This window comes from Phyllostomus hastatus, unplaced genomic scaffold (genome assembly GCF_019186645.2).
Source record: "Phyllostomus hastatus isolate PE091 unplaced genomic scaffold, TTU_PhHast_1.1 phas_scaffold_182, whole genome shotgun sequence".
In the NCBI taxonomy this organism is placed as follows: Eukaryota; Metazoa; Chordata; class Mammalia; order Chiroptera; family Phyllostomidae; genus Phyllostomus; species Phyllostomus hastatus.
The window spans coordinates 9,128,565-9,151,327 of record NW_025334013.1 but is presented as its reverse complement, the minus strand read 5'-3'; the positions used below and the strand labels follow the sequence as shown (position 1 = coordinate 9,151,327).

Sequence of the window (22,763 nt, the reverse complement as noted above, 5' to 3'; positions counted from 1 at the left end):
ATTAAAATTTCAAAAAGTCGTGTCAAATGAATTAAATAAAAATTTAAAATTAAAAGTTTTGATTTCTAGTATGGCAAATGTCAATAGATATTACCTAAAATAAATAAAAGCTCAATAATTTAAGGAAGTGTCCTGAGCCAGAAAATTACAAAAAACAAAAACAAAAAATTAGAGTTTAGCAGACAGCCTGATATGATTCCAATTCCATTTTCAATTCTGCCACTTCTGATGTAACCTGAACTAAGTCTCTGTATTTTATTTAAAAATGAAGGAGGAAATAGTCAACTGTGTGGTCTAGTAAAGCTTCCCTAGTGGATTACCGCATGACCTTCCTTCAAAGGTCTTGCTAACTCCAGGGGTCTGTGACTCTCCACCCACCTTCAATATCCCATCCATCTTTGACAGCTCTCAAGCACTGTATGTTATCTATAGGATAACATCCACATTCTTCATTAAAAGAGAGGAGCTTTTACAAACATGACCTCAAACTAATTTTCTACCTGCTCCTTCTCATTCCCTTGTCATGACACTTTTACCCTATCCATTAATGATCTATCCACACAAGAACATTAAACCAGTTTCTAACTAGGTACCTTTCTAAAAATTATTAGATATAAGTCCTTAGTTAAATTACTTCCTCTCTAATCCTTAACTTTCTCATATGTAAACGGTGATAATACCTACCACTTGTGAGGGGCTATGGTGAGTTATGATTATAAAATGCTTCACACTCTGCCTAGCATACAGCTCACAAAAGAGAGGTCTTGTCCATACCTATTACTGTTAAAGGCACCTTTCTGTCCATCCTTGCCTGCCCTGCCTTCAAGGAATTAGCTCTAATATTAACCTCCTGCTTTGCAGCTGTTCCTGACATCCACATCCCACGCTATAGTATTCATTGGTTTCTTAACTATATGTTCCTAAGCCTCGTTTACTACAATGTCTATCTCAAATGCCTTCATTCTGTCTCATAACTATTCATTTGCAAGTCCAGTGGATTCATCTTCGTAAACAGAGAGCCTCATCTGGTGCCGAATATGAATGCTTGGAGGCTCACATGAATGTGCCTCCAGGAAGTTATTGACTTGAATTGTGCCAGCAACTGAAATGTGCCAGCCTAGGAAAGTATACCAAGCTCAGTAAAATAAAGGTATTAACTGAACTCAGTACCTGAGAGTGAAATGCAGGTTTCTTTGTCACAAACTGCAAAGTCTTTCTTCAATTATTAACTATTCAAGAAATATGATGGCTGTTCTAACTAAAGTACTAGAAATGTAACTGACAGATATTAATAACCTGACTGAAAAATCACCGACATCTATAAAAACAAAACCACTTCATGGATCCTATTATCTAGAACTTTGGGGAAAATGATTTAAAAAAAAAAGTCTACTGGTGTGGCTCGGTGGATTGGGCATCATCCTGCAAACTGATAGGTCCCCTGTTCAATTAGTGGTCAGGGCACAAGCCTGGGGAGCAGGTCAGGTCCTTGGTTGGGGGTGTGCAAGAGGCACACCAATTGATGTTTCTCTCGCACATCAATGTTTCTCTCCCTTTCTCCCTCCTTTCCCCCTCTTTAAAAACAAATTTTTTAAGAAATTCTAGGATGAAAGCAAAAGCACAATTAAAATATACACCAAAAAAATTGTCTAACAAAGTCCAGAGTCTTTGGATGCACTATTCTCTTTCATTCACTGATCTTATCATCTAAATACTTACATCAGAGGCTCTCAATGGGGACAATTTTGCTCCTCAAGGGACATTTTTGGATGTCACAACTGTAAGTGGGGATGAGGCTTAGTGCTGTCTAGTGAATTGCAGCCAGGGATGCTGCTAAACATCCTATAACGTACAAGAAGACAGTCCCCACAACAAAGACTTATCTGGCCTCAAATGTCAATAATGCCAAAGTTGAGGCCTACATTATTTATTTGACTGCTTACCCTTCTTGAAAACCCAACATGCTAATTTTAGGCTGCAATTCAAACATGGGATCCTTAAAGTGACTTGTTTTTCCTTACTAGTAAGTATCACTTTAGAAAAATATTTGAATAACTCCAAAACTCACAGGGGAAAAAAAAGAAAAAAAAAAAGATCAACTTGTGAAAATTATACTCAAGAGGAAGCTGGGATCCAAAACACTCTGATGTCACTCAATTTTGGAAAACGTGACAAAAAAGAAAACACCAAATAACTTCTTCTAATACGTGCTTTGTTATGTCAATCACAGGGCCAAAGTACTTGTGAACAAAACTTTTATCATTTAAACAAATGATGGGTGAAATATACAGTAATGCTATCTGTATTCTTAATAAGGTTTATGTCAATTAAAAGCATTATTCCATTTATATTAAAATAGTTCTTAGCATAATAGCTTTCTTTACCCTCAACCCAGGGATTTAAGGTGGTAGTTCAGAATCACAAATTTTTCCTTACCAAAATACCATGTTCAGAAGAAATCAGTAAAACTTCTATTTTGCATAAAGAGCTTAATGCATTTTTTTTGTTTTATAACTTCAAGGCACTTTACGTTTACCTTAAAAAATGATAATATAACCCTGACTGGATGGTTCAGTTGGTTGGAGCATCATCCTGTACCCCACCCAAAAGGTTGTGGGTTTTAATTTCCAGTTAGGGTGTGTGTCTAGGTTGTGAGTTTGATCCTAGGTCAAACCTAGGTCAAACCTAGGTCTGGGCACATGCTAGAGGCAATCGATCAATGTTTCTCTCTCACATCACTGTTTCTCTTTCTCTCTCTCCCTTCCTCTCTTTCTAAGATCAATAAACATATCCTTGGGTGAGGATTTTTAAATGACATATACATCAATAGCAAAAAAATCACACCCAGATGCAAAAATGGGCACCTCTGAACTTGAACAGACATTTCTCCAACGAAAATATACAAATAGCCAAAAAGCACATAAAAAGATGCTCAACATAATTAATTATTAGGGAAACTCAAATCAAAACCACAATGAGATACCATTTCACACTCAGGATGGCTATTCTCAAAAAACAGAATATAATAAGTATTGGCAAGGATGTAAAGAAACTGGATTTTGCCCTGGCTAGTGTGGCTCAGTAGACTGAGAGCCGGAGTCACGGGTTCGATTCCCAGTCAGGGCACATGCCTGGGTTTTGGGCCAGGTCCCCAGTAGGGGGTGTATGAGAGGCAATCTCACATTAATGTTTCTCTCCCTTTCTCCCCCACTTCCTCTCTCTCTAAAAATAAATAGGGCTGCGAACCGAAGTGTCGCAGGTTTGATTCCCAGCCAGGGCACATGCCTGGGTTGCAGGCCACAGCCCCCAGCAACTGCACATTGATGTTTCTCTCTCTCTCTCTCTCTCTCTCTCTCTCTCTCTCTCTCTCTCTCTCTCCCTCCCTCCTTTCCCTCTCTAAAAATAAATAAATAAATCTTTTTAAAAATAATAATAATAAAAAATAAAAATAAATAAACTCTTTTTAAAAAAAATGGATTCCTTGGGCACTGCTGGCAGAAAGGTAAAATGGAAACAGCATGGCAATTCCTCAAAAATTAGAAATACTGTATGATTCAGTAATTCCACTTCTGGGTACACAACCAAAAGAAGTGAAAACAGGGACCTGAATAGACAGCTCTACACCATATCCACAGCAAGTGTAATAGCCAAAAGGTGGAAGAAATCCAAGCATCCATTAACAGATGACTGTATAAACAAAATGCAGTATCAACACACAGTGGAATATTATTCAGCCTTTAAAAGTAGGTGGGTTTGGTCCCCCATCAGGGCACATTTGAGCGGCAACCAATTGCTGTTTCTCTCTCACATCAATGTTTTTCTCCCTCTCCTTCTCCCTCCCTTCAAATAAATAAATAGACATTTTTAGAAAGATTAGCTGAATTAACTAAGTAAAAAGAGAGAAGCTTTCTCTTAATAGACAAAGATTGACAAAGAAAAAGAATCATGCTCTATGAGCCATAATTTTTCTTTTTACCATCACCAGTTTTTAATGCTGATATAAAATAATAAATTTCCTAAGAATTTCTAAGCACAGTAGAAAATCTAGACCTAAAAAAAAAAGAAAAGAAGAAAATCTAGACCTCAGAAATTAACTTTTCTTGAGTTCTAGTTTCCATCTAGCTTTCACCTATGAGCATTTATAATTATCAAGCATATCTAAGCCTTAGGTACTGGCTCTACTTTTATAGGTAGGTTAGGATTGAGAGAAAAACAGATTTAGTGTTCATGGTCACTAAAGTGGTGGTAAATTCTACCACAATAATTAAAATAATTGGTTCTATTTCTCTTTCTATTCTGAAGTCCAGTACTTTACATAACTGAGAAAAACATAATTATTAAAGACTATTTTTTAAAGGGTATCTTATTTTGACAGAAATAACCATTTAAAATTGAGCTTAGCCCTGGCTGGTGTGGCTCAGTGGATTGAGCGCTGGCCTGTGAACCAGAAGGTCACTGGTTCGATTCCCTGTCATGGCACATGCCTGGGTTGTGGGCCAGGTCCCCATTTGGAGGCAAACAAGAGAAAACCAATTGATGTTTCTCTCCCTCTCTTCCCCCACACCCTTCTCTTCTCTCTAAAAATAAGTAAATAAAATCTTTTTTAAAATTTGAGCTATGCTATATGAGGTTAACCTGCTCACAGAAGATTAAGCACAAGTAATTCTCTGGAATGTAATTATAGCGGCTGTTAACTTTTTAAGATCCGATTTATTTACTTATTTATTTATAGAGAGCAGGGAAGGGAGAAAGAGAAGGAGAGAAACAGCAATGTGCACAGGAAACATGGATCAGTTGCCCATGACACACCCCTAACTGGAGACCTGGCCTGCAACCCAGCCATGTGCCCCCACCAGGAATCAAACCAGGGACCTTTCAGTCTGTGGGATGACGCCCAACCCACTGATCCACACCAGTCAATGTTTTTTAGTTTATCTCTGTCTTTGAGTGGTGTTAGATAAAAGAAATATGAAAATAGTTAACCTACAGGGTGACTGGCTAAAGAATTAAAGCTTACCCCACCTCAAAACCTGAAGGAATATCATCCAATCTTAAAAAGGAAGAAAATTCTAACATTTGCTACAACATGGAATCTTCAAATGAGTATGCTAAGTGGAACAAGCCAGACACAAAAGGACAAATATTGTGATTCCATTTATGAGGTACCTAGAGCAGTCAAGTTCATAAAAACAGAAAGGAGAAGGGGTGGCTACCAGGGACTGCGAGACAGAAGAATGGGAAGTTGTTTAATGAATACCGAGTTTCAGTCTGGGAAGATGAAAAAGTTCTGGAGATGACTGGTGGTGATGGTCCTACAACAAAGTAAATGTACATAATGCCACTGAACTGCATACTTAAAGTAAAATGCTAAATTTTATGTTATGTATATTTTGCCACAATTTTTTAAAAAATAAAGCCTTACAAGTTTCAGCATTAAAAAAATGCAGTCTGGTGTTTTTGAAACCTGTTGTTCTAATAACAGTAGCAAAAAAAAAAAAAAAGGAAAGTGGCTATGCTCTTGCTAAACTATTACTAAGAAATATGAGGCTTATTTTCTGGTGAGCTTTGTGCAGCCCTAAGATTCCCTAGTTAACTTGAAGAACGGTAAGCTGAACTATCAGAGACCTAGTCACAAAGTGCTTATCATTTTATGTTCAGATTTGGGGGGACAAATATGTGACAGGTTCTGGTGTAGACAGATTTGCTGCGTACAAAATTCAGAGTAAAAAATTCAAAGTGAAAAAAATATTTTTCTACATATTTTCACTGTGTTCAAAAGTTGGCCATTAGTACTTTTTAGTTTAAATTCCAAAGAACCTAAGCCCACAGAGTCATTACATTCTTAGCAATCTCTTAAGACTCAGAAAACCTGTTACTCAGAGCAAAAAGCATCAAACATGCATGATCCCTGAAAGTAATAAGCAGATACAACATGTCTGCCTAAGGAACAAAAGACCCTTCTGTGTGGCAGCACAGCCTTTAGAACATCCATGGGATGCCTCAACTCAAGGGACAAACTAAGGAGAAAACTAAACTGTCAATTTTAACACCATGCAATTTTCTTATTCTCTCAACTGAACAAGTATGCGAAATCACAGATATACTTCTTATATGAACAACTAAAACGGTTCAAAAGGCATAAACCAAGAAGGCATACAGATCAAGGGAAAATGTGTCATTTATTCCAAACGGTTACATACAACTACTGCAGCCTTCACCAAACCAACAAGTAAATTTGAACTTTTGGTTTTGCCTTTTTCCAATTTCACTTTGGTGCTGATTTATCTCCTTCCCATCCAGAATAAAAAGTTTTCTATCTTCCATTTATGAACTCTCTATTAAGGAAGCTGCAGACCCAAGAGGTTCTAAGGGCAATGAACTCCCTACCAGGAAGTCTAAAGCCATCTGCTATTTAGTGAACTTGTTTGTTTATTAATAACTTCAAATTACTAAGAAACTCCAGCCTAAAATCCTTCTGCTTAAACAACTCTGCAATTCTTGCCAGAGGAAACAAACAAAAAGCTACAGTCCAAAAGGCTCTAACAATTAAGACACAGAACATTCACGAGGCTAGTCTGACCCTCCACCATTGACAATTAACATTCAGGAATCATAGAAGTCCCCAGTTTTGGTTATAGAAATTATGTGTAGAAGCCAGATGTCTATTAAATGCTTGTCTTATTCTAATTCCAACATCAGAATCCAAGTCTATGTTACTACACTCATGCTAAACCTCTATATCAAAGTATTGGCCATCACTTAGAAATTACCTTCAGATCAAGGTGGGTTTTTTCTTTAATTAAAAAAAATTACTCTAAGATAATTTAATTTTTTTCTTAGGGATTAAACTAATTTATTTAGGGGTTTAGAGATTAAAGTTTTTCAACAGCTAGGACATTCCCTTGGCCACTCTGGAAACCAACATGCATTTTAGCTTAATACCAAATAAAGAGGGAACGTGGACGTGTTCAGGCTATACCTTAGGCTTAGGACTCCCAAAGAACCTTTTCCATTAATCTAGAATTTCAAAGAGAAGAGTCTTGAGAATTAAAATAATAAAAATAACAGATTCTAGTCTTCTTTATACTAAATGAAAAACACTAAAATAGATGTACAAATTACTTCATGACATCATATCTTGATAGAGCTTGGTTCTAGAACAGTGCATGTTGTCCGATAGACACTTAATAGAAACCAAAAATGTAATTTAAAAATTTTAAATAGCCACACTTTAATAAGTAAAAAAAAAAAGGGTAACTTTTACTGTTTTTATTAAATGTAATATACTCAAAAATACAGGGTCTGGCAAAAATAATGCCCTTTTTAAATTACAAAATCATAAACACGTAATTCTGTAATATAACAATATCACACTCAAGCACATCATATAACATTTTAGGTGCAATGTTCAAAGTAAAACTATAAATTATTACACCCGCATTATTACCCTAACAACCATACTCAAGCAGGCCTTACTTCTGCTGGACCCTGTATTTCAACATGTAGCCAACATAAAATATTTTTGCTACATCTTCAAAATTCAGTATATTTTTAAAAACAGTTCTACTGAAATATAATTTCACACCATAAAACTGACTCATGTAAGAGTATACAATTAATGATTGTAGTATATTCATGGAGTTACACTATCATCACCATAATGTCACTGGAGTACATCCACATCACCCCAGAAAGAAAAACCTCAAACCTATCAGCAGTCACCACTCTCTATTCTCTTCCAGACCCAGCCCTAGACAACCAGTAATCTACTTTCTGTCTCTATAAATTTACCTGTTACGGAGAGTTCATATATATAGGATCATATATATAGGATCATATAATATGTGGACTTCCGTCCTGACTTTTTTCACTTAGCATGTTTTTTTAAAGATTTGATTTATTTAGCCCTGGCTGGTGTAGCTCAGTGGATTGAGCTCGGGCTTCGACCCAGGCATCGCAGGTTCGATTTCCAGTCAGGGCACATGCCTGGGTTGTAGGCCATGACCCCCAGCAACCACACATTGCTTTCTCGCTTTCTCGCTTTCTCGCTTTCTCCCTCTCTCCCTCTCTCCCTCTCTCTCTCTCTCTCTCTCTCTCCCCCTTCCCTCTCTAAAAATAAATAAATAAAATCTTTAAAAAAAAGATTTCATTTATTTATTTTCAGAGAGAGGAAACAGGAGGGAGAAAAAGAAGCATTGATTTGGTGGCCTCTTGCATGCCCCCAACTAGTGACCAGGACTGCAACCCCCTAGGCGTGTGCCCTGACTGGGAATCAAACCACCAAACTTTTGCTCAGAAAGACGATGCCCAACCCACTGAGCCACGCCAATCAGAGCAAACTTAGCATGTTTCTGAGGTTCATCCATATTATAGAATGGGTCTGTACTAGTACACAAACTAGGCAAATTTCCAGTGCTTGATTAGCCACATGTGGCTAGTGCATTCAGTAGTGGGTAACCTAGTTCTAGAACCAAAAAGCTCCCCAATAAACAAGCGTATCATTCTTTAAATAACAGACCATGTTAAAGCCACTACAATGCTTAAAGAGATGCAATTTATACCCTGGCCAGGCAGCTCAGATGGTTGGAGTGTTGTTCTGTGAACCAAAAGGTTGCAGGTTCAATTCCCAGTCCGGGCATGCACAGGAGGGAACTGGTTGGTTTCTCTCTCTTCCTTTCTCTCTAAAATCAATTTTTTTAAATGTCATTTATAGCCCTGGCTGGTGTGGCTCAGTGGATTGATTGCCTGCCTGCAAACCAAAGGGTCGCTGGTTTGATTCCCTGTTAAAGCACATGCCTGAGCGGCGGGCCAGGCCCCGGGTGGAGGGGCATATGAGAGGCAACCACACATTGATGTTTCTCTCCCTCTCTTTCTCCCTTCCCTTCTCTCTAAAAAATAAGGAAATAAAATCTTTAAGAAAATGTCATTTATGAGAGGTAATATTTTATAGAGGTTTACCATATTTAAAAATACTGGTTATAGTATATATAAAAACCATTATGAAAACTAATGTCAAGGTGTTATCTTGATAAAGTTACATGTATTTCTCATTACACTGTAATTCCAGCTAGCTCTAACAAGTCAGCAAAATGATTCCTACAAGCATAAATTTCCACTTTAAAAGTAGAGAAGAGCACTGGCTAGTGTGCCTCAGTGGACTGAGCACCAGCCTGTGAACTGAAAGGTCGTCAACTCCCAGTCAGGGCACATGCCTGGGTTGTGGGCCAGGTCCCTGGGTGGAGGCATGTAAGAGGCAAGTAACTGATGTTTTTCTTGCACATTGATGTTTCTCCCTCGCTTTCTCCCTCCCCTTCCCTCTCTCTGAAAATAAGTAAGATCTTAAAAAAAAAGTACAGAGGAATTAACAAAAAAATTGAAACGTATTTCCAGGATACTTACACGTTAAACTTTAAAAACTATCTTTGCTGATAATTTAAAAACTAAACAAAAAGCCCACCATCTCTTGCTTGGGATTGTAACAAAGTTAAAAAAGAACTTTAATTTAATGTCATTAAGAAAAACTCAAGAGCCCTGGCTGGTGTAGCTCAGTGGATTGAGCGCAGGCTGCAAACCAAAGTGTCGCAAGTTCGATTCCCAGTCAAGGTACATGCCTGGGTTGCAGGTCATGACCCCCAGCAACTGCACATTGATGTTTCTCTCTCTCTCTCTAGTCTCCCTCCCTTCCCTCTCTGAAAATAAATAAATAAAATCTAAAGAAAAAAAGAAAGAAAAGCTTAAAAAAAGAAAAACTCAAATGGTTATTAGCTAAGCCAAATTCTAAATGTGTCCAACCCTATTTTATTGAGCTATATATAATGTTTTCCCACCTAATTCTAAGAATGTATTTTACTACCCTCATCTTAGTGTGTATGTCTAATCTCTTTTATATCAAGAGAAGTTTTTAGAGCCCTGGATGGTGTGGCTCATTGGATTGAGTGCAGGAGTGCAAACCAGGGGATTGCTGGTTTGATTCCTGGTCAGGGCACATGCCTTGGGTTATGGGCCAGGTCCCCAGTGGGGGGCATGCAAGAGGCAACTGCACATTAATGTTTCTCTCCCTCTCTTTCTCCCTCCCTTCCCCTCTGTCTAAAAATAAATAAAATCTTAAAAAAAGAGAAAAAAGAAAAATAAAGTTTTTAGAGTATGACTCTGAGATCCTTAGGAGAAATCAACTAGTTAATTTTAAAACACATTTCACTTACTATTTTGTCTACCTGGAAAGAGGAAGTTCACTTATCATACAAAATGATTTTAGAAAGATGTTCTATTGAGATGACTATAAAACTGCTAGCAGTAGTAAACTCTAGTAGCATATAATTTAATGAATGACTAATAATTTAAGTAAATCGATTAGCAGATGGTGCTCTTTCCATTTCTCACAGGAGAAGCAATCACAAAACTACCCTTTGTAGAATAAAGGCAATCACTCTAAGAGTTTGCACTCTAAGACACAGATTTAAAACTTAAAAATTAAGGGAGGGTACCTGTCATAAAAGTCTGGCTAATTCTGAGCTTCAGAAAATACTAACATTTAATTTACTTTAAAATGAGCCCTGGCTGGTGTGGTTCACTGGACTGAGTGCCAGCCTGAGAACCAAAAGGTCGCCAGTTCAATTCCTGGTCAGGGCACACGCTTGGGTTGCAGGCCAGGTCCCCAGTTGGGCATTCAAGATGCAAGTAATTATTTTTCTCCCTCTTTTTTTCTTTCCCTTCCCTTCTTTCTAAAAATAAATAAATAAAATCTTAAAAAAATAAAATGAGACCACATTTTCCTTTATTTCTGTGCATGGATGATCCCTTGTCTAGTACAAAATGAAATTATAACATGGTTTCTAAGAATGACCAAAGAAATTCTCCAAGTAAAAACCCAGAAAGATAAAATAGAAGAACAACATTGCCCAAACTGCTGAGTCAACTTTTACCCCAAGTACAAAATACTACATAGATTTCAATCTCATTCCAAAAGTTTAAAACATAAGCGAGGGTATGGGAATTTACCCTTTCTATATAACCCTGGCATCCAGAAAGACAAAACATAAATGTACTCTTTTACTTGTGGCTTTAATATTTCTTCATGACTTCTGGGTGTTCTCTTACCAGGTATTAAGGCCATGTTTAATCACTTAACTCCCTTATTTCTCAACGAGGCAAACTGAGAAAGAGGCTCTTTATGCACAAAGTAGCCACAACATTAAAAATTTGTAATTGAAGCACAGTACTTTTTTTTTTAATTGTCACCCAAGGATAAGTTTTTACTGATTTGAAAGAGAGAGGAGGATGGAGAGAGAGAGATACATTGATGTGAGAGAGAAGCATCCATCAGTTCCCTCTCATATGCACCTCCAACTGGGATCAGACCCACAATCTAGGTATAAGCCCTGACCAGGAATCAAACCAAAACCTTTTGGAGCAAGGGGTTGATGCTTTAACCAACTGAGCCATCTGGCCAGGAAGAGGTGTTGGTATGTTTGTTTGTTTGTTTGTTTGTTTGTTTTCAAGAGTTTGCTTCCAAGGCAAACAAATGCAATTTGGCATAACATTTTTTATTTTAAAATTTGTTATTTAGGCTTTAATCTGAATTACTTTTAACTTTTGAAGCAACATTTTAAAAAGTTACATCAGGATTTAATTAAAATTCAAAAGATACCAGGTCATGACTTTACTCTAAATCAATTTTCATTCCTTTCACCTATCAATCAAACCAAAATAAACCCCAGCAGGACCCAAGTGTAAAGAACAAAAAGGGTATGAGAGAGACAGTTCTTTACTTCAAACGGACTAACTTAACTGCAATAAAAGCAAAGTTCCCGGGGAACTTTAGTAATTAATTAATAAAATAAAATTTTAGTCAAATTCTTTATTACCAAATGCAAACCATGTTGTGACAAACCCAACCAGCTGTATGGCAGAAGCTGTTTTTCAAGCATTAAGTACTGAAGGGCAAAAGACAAAAAATGGTAAGGGAGTAATAATGGAGAGACGTACTGAACATGAGAATTCACATTAACTTCTAGTCTTCAGCTCCTTAATGTGTCTGAAATGCCTCCCTCCTGGAGACAAACCCAGTTAACTGGCAGCCACTCCCAGCTGCTCCTCCCTGCAGCCTGCCCAGTCCCGGCGCAGAAGCCCAGGCAAAAACTCGGGCAGAATAAGCAAGCCTCTGGGAGGTGGCAAGCAGCCAAATCAAACTGGATGGTTCCAGTTTAGGCTGGTTTGAGTCACAAATAAGCAGTTCCTAGCTTTCCCCACAATATTTAGACACACTGGCTGCCCAGGCAGCATACAATGAGCTCTCCTCATTTGCTTTCAGAGCTAAGTCCACCTTGTCCTCATTTCCCTAGCAGCAGAGGATCTTAAATGAAAGCAAGCTCCTAATACAGAGTAAACGTGGGTGAGCCCAGCACTTGTTTCCAAAACTGACTACCTATTACATATAACCCTAACACTGACAGCACCTATACCTCTAGGAAGCCTTACTGAAATGCTGTAATACTTGACAAAAAAAGGAAAACCAGAAAGGAAATTGATCTATTTTCAGATCTCTGAAGTTAAGCCCACCAGAGCAATTAGAAGCAAACACTTCTATTTTCCATATTTAGAACAAAAGCTTGTCTGGCTAATATGACCCCAAAGGACAGCAGGTTATGTATAGCTTATTGCCCAATAACAAACTATACAGCAGCCTAGAAAGGAATGTGTTTTAAAAATGTGGGCTCTTCAAATGATCTCTTCAGTTTGCTTGCTACTACTGGTAGGAATGGAAAAAATATTACTAATAAAATTTAAAATATATATGTGTACATGTTTTAATATTTGGTGTACTTCTCTCTAAAGCATGCTGTTAAACAGTTATTCCATGCTCCTAAGAGGACCAAAACTGCATTAAGGAGGGAATGAGCAAATGCTTATTTGGAGGGACAGAAACAGGTACTTAATAAGCTACTCAAAGGGAGGTAAAACTTAGTGTGTATTTTAAATCTAATAGTTTTCTCCAGGATTGCATATACACTGATATGATGCCTGCTGGTTTCTTTTTTCCATCAACCCTCTCCATCTGAGTAGGTAACTTTTAAAAAACTTAGGTACCAATATTTCAGGAAAGAAAGTAGTTATTCATACAGTCAATAAATCACTAGTTGGCTTTTCCTGAATTTTGCCACACATAAGATTTGCAAATTTCAAGATAAAAACTTCATTTAGTAGCTGGAAAGGTTCAGAACAATGAATACATTTTATTCATAATACTGATTTTCAGCAAGACATTCTCCTTTTTTAAGTTTCAGGCAATTTCAACTATCTAAAAATAAAACTGAGGGAGGACAAAATTTTATAAACAGGCAGAGAATAGCTGTAAAATTAAAAAACATAAACCAGCTATTATATGGTATTTTACCTAGGTTTAAAATAAGTGCAAATATTTTCATTTTAAATTAAAATGAGGGGCAAAAGATAAAGAAACACCCCTCCTAAGAATATTACCCTTGACTTTGACTTCTTAAGGGCTTAAGTAGACCTTCACTATTCCTCCTTGAGAGTCCTCTGAATGCTCCCCAAAGACTTCACTTGTTATCCCCCAAAATCAATAAACATCTAATCATTGATTATCACATTTTAGTTTGCTTAATTTATATTTTCAATGGTCTCTAAGCACAGGTATCTTCTCTTTACACAGAGTACCAAAAAAATCCCATTTCAACTTAAGTGATTCATCTCAAACTGATAGGCATAAACAGAGTAGCAAAGTGGGAAAAGATTGGTATTATGTAATAAAACCAATTTAATTAATTTCTACTCTCACTTCAATCCTATGCAGCTACAAACAGAAGAGCCAGGAGGAAAAAAAAAAAAAGTCATGGTTACTAACCACCACTTTCCCAAACATGGTTTAATTTCACTTATGTAATTTTTCTGACATTAAAAGGCATTATTTTAGTTGTACAACTTTCTTCTGATTAAAAACAAATGCAAACTATTTTGTCCCCACAAAATCTATCTAATGAGGGAGCACCATGCAATGAAATTTTATCTCCAGCTGAATCCAGAAATTATCTGTCTATTCATTATTATAAATCACTGTTAATGATAAAAGTTCAGACAAATGTGTTTTTATGATTAAACATTGTATTAATCACCAAAGAAACCCCACTAATTATTAATTCATTTAACATTTTAAGAAACTTTTACTTCACATAAGTAAACTGTTGCTATGTCTGACAGTTTCATAGCAAATTATATAGCCAGTTAATAAAATAAGCATTCCACCCTGCCGGTGTGGCTCAGTGGACTGAACGCCAGCCTGTGAACCAGAGGATCGCTGGTTCGATTCCCAGTCAGGGCACATGCCTGGGTTGCAGGCCAGGTCCCCAATTGGGGGCATGCAAGACACAACCAATAGATGCTTCTCTTTCACACATCAATGTTTCCCTCCCTCTCTTTCTCCCTCTTCCCCTCTCTCTAAAAAATAAATAAAATTTAAAAAAATAAAAAACTACTTTGAGATACTAGAAAAGTTTATGAATTACTTTAACTTCAACAAATTCTTCAGTTCCTTTGGCCTGTATTAAAAAAAATTCTTACAACATGATTTGGGGGAGGAGGGAAATCCAATAATAGAAAACTACAGAAATAAAGTAAATTGAATTTCAATTAAAGGCTTTTAAAATAAATGCTTTTGTGAAATTTATGTATTCAAATTTTTCTGCTGAAAGGAAAAGTGACTCCCTAAATGACCATGACAGAGAGACAGAGACAATATAGCAGCACAGGGCAGCATATCTAAAGTTTATACCACGAATCCCCAGTTCTCACTAGTCAAATACTGTGAATAGTTTTGCAGAAACAGTAGGTGTACCATTTATAAGGACTTCACAACTAGACTGCCATTAATCCCATGTTTACTCATTTGAAATGCACTGCTAGGATTCTATTCATCAAAGCTGTAACAATTAAGGGAGGTGGAGGGTGATTAAATTACCAGTCAGTCATGCAGAGAGAACAGAAACTTGTTTCTATAGTCAAAACCAAGCTATATATTGTCTACCATAAGATGTTAATTTTAAGTATTTTTAAAGGACTTCAGAATGTCAATTTCACAATCATAAAGTTTTAAAGATTACAAAAGTACCTCATTATTTCCAAAAGGATACTGAACATTCTGAATCTATGTGACATCTCAAAATATTATACTTTAAAATCAATATAATTATAGAGGAAAAGAGGACATCTGATAAAACAGAGACTGAACCCAGGGATAATGGACATGCTCTGAACACCAAAGGATGTTTATTTCTGTGCACTTGCTTCAATCACAAGATAATGGCCAAATCTTTTAGCTATTAACATCAATTTTCCTTTCTCCTTCCTGTTAACTAAGAATTCTATCTCAGTATTTCAACTGTTTGTTGAACGTGTACTCTAAAGACAAACAATATATTGGCTCTGCAGTGAGCAAAGGAATACCTGGTCCTGTTAGTTGTTATAGGACAGTATTGAAAAGCCCATCATTAAAGTCTATCCTGGTTTTCCTAAGTTAACATAATTGGATTCTTAATACAATGTCCCACTTGTCCCTAGTTAAGCACTCTCACAGTCCAAGTTTTCCTTCTCCAAGCTACTGAAATAGCCTCCTAACCAGAATCTGTTTTTCCTATTCTAAGTCACCAGATTCCTTTCGTAAAGCACAGATCTCAACAAACTTATCTCCCTTCGCAAAATCCCTCAACAGCTCATCTGTGCATAAATAACACTCTAGCCCTGGCTGGCATAGCTCAGTGGATTGAGCGCGGGCTGGGAACCAAAGTGTCCCAGGTTCGATTCCCAGCCAGGGTACATTCCTGGGTTGCAGGCCATAACCCCCAGCAACCGCACATTGATGTTTCTCTCTCTCTCTATCTCACTTCCCTCTCTAAAAATAAATAAATAAAATATTTTAAAAAATAAAAAAAAATTAAAAAAAAGAATAACACTCAAAATCATTAGTGTGGTTAAGTCATCCTAAATTATCTACTATTCTCAAAACATTCTTCCACCCACTTACATCTCTTCAAGTTGCTCCTTCCACCCACTATGTTCCCATGTCTAGCCTAAAACTCTTTTCTTTTTGTTAAAGTCCTGCATATCCTTCATAGCTCTACATCATAAAAATTTCCAGACCTAAGTGTAAATCAGGCAGCTGACACAAGAGGAAATACCCTCTATGACTATAATGTAGTCCCCATGTAGATTTTGTAAGCTCATCCTGTCTTTGCCTTTGTAGCAGTTACCTTTCTGACTAAGAGTCACACAACTATTCTTTCATACAGGCACATCCAACTCATCATATCACTTCTGGGTTCATACTTTTGAGCCTACAATGCTAAGGACCAAAACCCAGAACACTGTAACTTCTCCAAGTACAACGCCATCCTGAAGGCTGTGTATGTTTTTCCTCTAACTTCAACACCCCCACAATCAGTTAGCTTTGCAGTAAGTTTTGATCCAATGGAATGCAGTGGCATCCCTTTAATGAGGTAGATTTGGGGGAAATGACTAAAACTAAATATCACAGACAATTCTACGTAGAAGAAAATGGGGCATAATAAGATTTTATTTATAATCACTTTATAGAGTTCAAATGAAGCTTGTCAATCATTACCTCAACAATATACAAAATGAAATCAAGAGAAGTTAAGGATTTCTCATCTATGTCACAGAGTCACAAAGCTAGAGCCAGAACCTTAACTCTCCTGATTTCCTAAACTAAGTGCTTGCTTCATTATGTCACATTTTCAAAAATGCTTGAATTATATCTAGATATACAGATGTATATAATGTTTTCATTTATTATTTTGAATTAAAACACTTAAGAGGCCTAAAAGGAGCCATTCATCAATTACATGATCATTTACTTTTCTTAAATTAACTTTAAGCAGGCAATATTAAAAGAGAAATATTAATCTGAGCATTTTTATAAGGTCAAATCATTTGTATCCTGTAAAATACACATCATTTAAAACTAGGATATTTAGGATTTGCAGGTTGAGTAACGGTGACTGGAAATGGGAAAGCTCAAAGACAATCAACATCTTAAGTAGTAATAATAATAGCTAGCAATTATTAAAGACAGTATTTACTTAACATATATAGGTATCAAGCTAAGCACCCTACACACATTTTTTTCATTTTGATCTTCACAATAACTTTTCAAAGCACAGTTCTTTTAAAAGATGAGAAAGCTGAGGCCCAGGCAGCTTAAATAACTTGTCCAAGACTGTAACAGTCATATACTATACCACCTACCCAGGTCTGCGATTTCAAATCCAGTATACCTAATCTCTAAACTATCTCCCGTTAAGATTACCTGTATTATTTTCCATCTTTAAAATAAAACGCCTTTGTAAAAAAATTCCCAGCTAATGAAATCCGCTTACTCAGCCTTAGTTAACAGCCAGGTAACAACCTGCATTTAAAGAAAGCTTTTCTATTCGAATTTATAAATTGGCTATAGCCCTGATGTTAAAATTAGTTAAAATGTATCCTTAGGTTGATTTAGTCATTGATAATGTGTCAACAATATTACTTCGCCAATACACTTTTAACAAAACAGATATTACAAATTTTGAACCAGAATTAACAGAAGTTAGTATTATACACCTAGAAAATTAACAACTTAAAAAAAATACATTTTCTGTGGCACAAAATCTGCTTCACACAGCTAAAGTCACCACTTTTCTTCCTTTTTGACAATTTTAATATTTAGCATCTAGAGGATAAAACCGTATTTGCAAATCATCACTCAGCCTTGGGCACTTCACAGAATAGTTAATTCAATCACCACACACTAATCAGTTTCTTTACTCATTATATACATGATCCAAGATTACTCTCTTTTAAAAATATTACTATGCTAAAAACCGTTAGCACTGATCATCAAGAATTTGTGACAATTTATTCAACAGCTTGTCTGTTATAACAAAAGGCTGTTAACCTACCTGTCACTGCTGGTACTACTGCTGCTGCTGATTGAATCGCTACTGGAGGATCTACTTCTAGAGCCGCTGCCGCTAGGGGACCTGGTGGGTCTAGACGCTTGGCTAGCCAGTCTCTGAGGAGACTGATTTCTAGACTGGGATGAATGTGGTGACCGACTCCTGCTGTGCTGGTAATTCCGCTCTGGCCTTCTGCCTCGTACCTCCCGGGTTATATCATCCCTGTAGATATCCCTGTGTACCACACTGGGCAGTGAAAACTGCTCCCGAGCCCTAGGTTCGTATCGGGGGTCATGAGCATCAAAACGGTTTGGACTTCGACTCCGAGAAGAATAATAGAGCCCATGTTGTAAAGTCCGCTCGCGAGGATCTCTATAGTAATCCTGCTCGTAATGTCTTGTCCGATCAAATCCTCCCGTCCCCCGTTCATGGTGTCCATAGGCACTATGTTCATAAGCACGCTCCCTGTTATCTGAAGCCCTGCATTTTAGGAAGGGGAAAAATATTTAATCAATCAGACAAGGGCAGACAAAACTAAAAGCAAGTCATGCAAACATTCACTTCAGCATTGTCTGTCTCTGCAACTAACTGATCATGTTCTAAACAGCATTAACCTACTTTAGTAAGCAAACACTAACAACTTTAACATTTTACTTGACTCCAAAACTTACTTTCACAGCCGGGCAATCAATGTTTTATTGTATTTTGGGCTTTCATGACTAGTGTTCTGCAAGTCACTTTTTATTAGGGATTTTGTGGTTTATATACAGAAATGTGCATACGCCATCTCTTCATTTTTAAATTTAATGGAACAAGAAGAGACTATCATTTCAATATGAAAGTTTTCTATACTTTCATCTCATTAAAATATATACAAAGCTTTTATTTACTTTGCAAATTTATTTTAGGCAAAATTGCCATGATACATTTTAACACAGTCATGAAAACCCTATAATGAGTATGCCCCACCTGTAGGAGGGCATTTTTTCAAAGAAGTCCAGAAAAAAACTTTAAATGTAACTTCTTCTCATTAACTTTTGACTTCTTTGGGTAATTATAAAAATTACTACATTGTGTAAATTGCTGTGCCCAAGCAATCACATTTAGTAATAAAAATGGAATCTTAAAGAAAAAAAAAAACCACTTAGGATTATCAAAATATTGGGTCACCACATGCTATTTTATGGTAAATTTAACTAATTAAAGAATAAAGGTTATTTTATCTCCTTGTGCTATCAAATTCCACATAATTTTGAAAATGCCTATTCCATGATAGTTTATTACTCTATGTACTTAATGGTTACAGGAAATATGTTGACTTAGCATTTAGCTATACTAAAGTTGCCTATGATGAAATTATACAACTTTGGGAACTTTAAAATTCCCTAAGGTTGCTATTAGCAATGGCTTAACTTTAATTTTTTTCCATAGGCCATATCGGTCAACCTAAGAGTACAAAAATTATTGCATGTACAATTACACACATGCAATTAAGTGTTAGTATTTAAAACTAAGTCAAATCCTATAAAGAATCTTATTTTCTCTACTTTTATAGGAAACCAGAACTCATTTCCTGAGTCCCTAAAAGATCATCACTTGAATTTCAACTTAAGGTTAAGTTTTTTCTCAACATTATCTTTGGAACTCTTCTATCTAAAGAGATTAAGGAATTATGAAAGATATAGAAGAACTGGAATCTCTCTAATAAAGAATATCTGGCAAAAATCTTACAATACTATGTCCCCAACACATGCCTAGATTCCGAACCTCTCCACTAATCTTCATTTTCACCCACCATTTCACTTAGTGGCAAACGTACCTTCTTGTGCTGTTTTGTTTTCTGCAGCTATTATCAAAAGCAACTGGCATGACAAAAAATTTCAATAATAATATCTTTCCTACCTAAATATATTAAATTACTTTCTCCTTTTTTATTCACTACATTTATGGAATTTGATTGATGTCTAAAAAACAAGAGGGTTTCCTTGAAACTTAAGAGAAAATTTCATAATTCTATTAGCACCCTATCAAATATTAATCAGTGAGAACTCTTATTAATGATATAACAGAAGCAATAGGCAATAATAGTTCTAGGAGAATTATTACTATGACTGATATTTTAAAAATATGCATAGTTCTTATCCATTAAGAAGATACAGAAGGCAGGCACAAGAGCTAGCAGAGCTGAAATCTAATAGCTAATCTTTGATTCATCTATTAGTACTAAATACTTCTAAAGTTAGTGGGGGGAAAAGAGAGTTTGACGTGGGTTAGGAGAGGGGCTAATATACACAGGTCAGGACATACCAACCTTTTCCAAGTGTGGAAACACGACCTATAATCCCAATTAAATCTAGGGAGAGAATTGTGAACATAACTTCCCCAATTTTGGCCCCTCTTATGGGGGTAATCCACCTTCTTAATGGGCAAGGGTGTCAAATGATATTTAGATGAACCACAGGGAAAAAAAAAATCTTAGTGATCAGATAAAATAATTCCACTGGAAGCAAGTAGTCCCAGACAAACTGTAACTCTCAAACCCCCAGACTTCTTTCTTGAGATAGTAGACAATTATAAATTGATCCACATTCATAAAAACTTCCAGCCCTAAGTATGAATCAGGCAGCTGACAGAAGAGGAAATATCCTCTATGATTCCACCAATTGAGGAAGGCACAGTTGCTCGCCAACAAGTTCACCTTTGTAGCCATCCAGAACAGTCCATTTTGATTGCTGTATCCACAACTGATCGTCACCATGAGTTCAAAGCTAAAGTACCTTTAATTGGGCAGCAACTTGCTTAAGAAAGGAGACAGTAATCCTCTTCTCCTGGGCTAATGGAATCTTGACTGTATGACATCCCATACATTCCAGAAATTAGGAAAGAATGGCTATATTCCAGATTTAGGAACGTTCATCACCTCGAATTTTCCCCATTCCATCAGGAAGTGTAATTCCAACATGGAAACGGTGTAGATCCAAAATGGGAAAATCAAACACTGCCTTCATTCTTCTTCCTCCAAGTATACATTTCCAGGTTAAAGTATTGTTTGTAGAATCCAAGGGGTGGAATTACGGTCTGCTAGGTTTTATGGTGACAATCCAATTCATTTGTACACTTCATATATTGAAAATTGAGAAGCAGATATTAACTTCTAAAAGAATCTGTAGGCTCTAATATTCCAGAAATATTCCATATAGTATAACCACAAAATCTGTAGCCAAATAGCTCCATCGGGTAAAAGGGATATATCCAACATCATCCAAGAGAAGAAATAATTAATTCTAGAAGACAGGTAACTCCAAAAATGATGCTGCCATACAAAATCTTCCACCACTTTTTATCTCAGGAGTAGATATCCAACCAGCTGCAGGAAATATCCTCTATGATTCCATAAGATACCAGCCACTGGGATAGAAATCACTTCCGTTTCCAACCCAAAATAGGAAACATTGAGAATGCCCAAAACTTTAAATCCATCTGGGGCCCCTATATATGAGTTTCTGTTTCTCACCATATCAAATACAAAATACCTGCCTACAGAAACCTTGGAACTTACCCATCAAGTCTCCGCTCATAACGTCCTTCTCGTGCATGAAGTGATGGTGGGGGGCCGTAAGCAGGCCCTCCACCACCTCCTCTGAACCCAGAAACCTCTCTACTACGAGATGTTATGGAAACTGTATCATCCAATCCCCGAGCAGCACTTGGAATGGTGCCTGGTTCATTATAATCCGTGCGTAGGTCTCTATCTCCCATTTTGTTAACTGAGTTGTGAGCTTTCTGTGCACTTTTGATGTCCACAAAATCCACAAAGGCAGCCACTCCTCCTTCAGATCCCCTTTTAGGGAGAATTTTGACACTTTCCACGCGGCCATATCTGGAAAAAATAAAGTCAACGTTATTGTTTCATGTCAATTTCCCAAAAGTAGTTTTCTAAACTTTGATTCTTATTTTTAGATATTTACATTATGTATATATGGGAGAAGGGTTACAAATTGACATTTGGCTTTTACACTCACATTTTTCTTTTTTCAAAGATTTTATTTATTTTTAGAGAGAGGGGAAGGGAGAGAGAAAGAAAGAGAAACATCAATTGGTAACCCCCAACTGGGGGCCTGGCCCTCAACCCAGGCACGAGCCCTTCCCTGTAACAGAACCAGCAACCCTTTGGTTTGCAAGCCATTGCCCAATCCACTGAGCCACGCAGGCAGGGATGATTTTTTACTACTTAATTTTCTTCTCCAAGGGGTAAAAAAACTGCTAAAATTTGTAATTTAAGTGTAATTAAAATTGTTTTTCTTCCCTTTTTAATCTATTTTTTAAAGATTTTGTTTATTTACTTTTAGAGAGAGGGAAGGGAGGGAGAAGGAAAGGCAGAGAAACATCAATGCACGGTAGCCTCTCGAGTACCCCCCACTGGGGACCTGGCCCTGACTGGGAATCAAACCAGCGACCCTTTGGTTTGCAGGCCAGCACTCAATCCACTGAGCCACACCAGCCAGGGCTAAAATTGTTTTTCATGTTAAGTTAATACATCTAAGAAAATCTTTTGATAAACCATATGTTCTCACTTTTATTCCAAAAAACCTGTTCAATATGTATGTTAAGAAAAATTTTAGGGCACTTTTTTATTTTTAAGCATATATGTAACTAGGATGGAATAAAGGAATTCATGAAAATTCCACAGATTTCAGTAGGAGTTAGTGTACTTGCAATCTGGCCTTTTAGAAAGACAGGCACAGCACTTTTTAAATATGGCACTCTTATTCCCTGACAACTGAGGGTCACAATTTC

General features: G+C 36.8%; 1 protein-coding gene across 2 annotated transcripts in view; it reads right to left on the bottom strand.

The window, feature by feature from the left end:
- The window catches only part of SPEN (spen family transcriptional repressor), a 72,380-nt gene that overhangs the window by 30,160 nt on the left and 19,457 nt on the right, over window positions 1-22,763 (bottom strand). The window contains exons 2-3 of one of the 2 annotated variants that reach the window (XM_045860031.1): window positions 21,526-21,846; window positions 17,970-18,446 (exon numbers count right to left, since the gene is read on the bottom strand). In XM_045860031.1, coding sequence (XP_045715987.1) covers window positions 17,970-18,446; window positions 21,526-21,846 — 798 coding nt within the window. The remainder of the gene's footprint in view (window positions 1-17,969; window positions 18,447-21,525; window positions 21,847-22,763) is intronic. The other variant, XM_045860033.1, reaches the window with a different exon arrangement.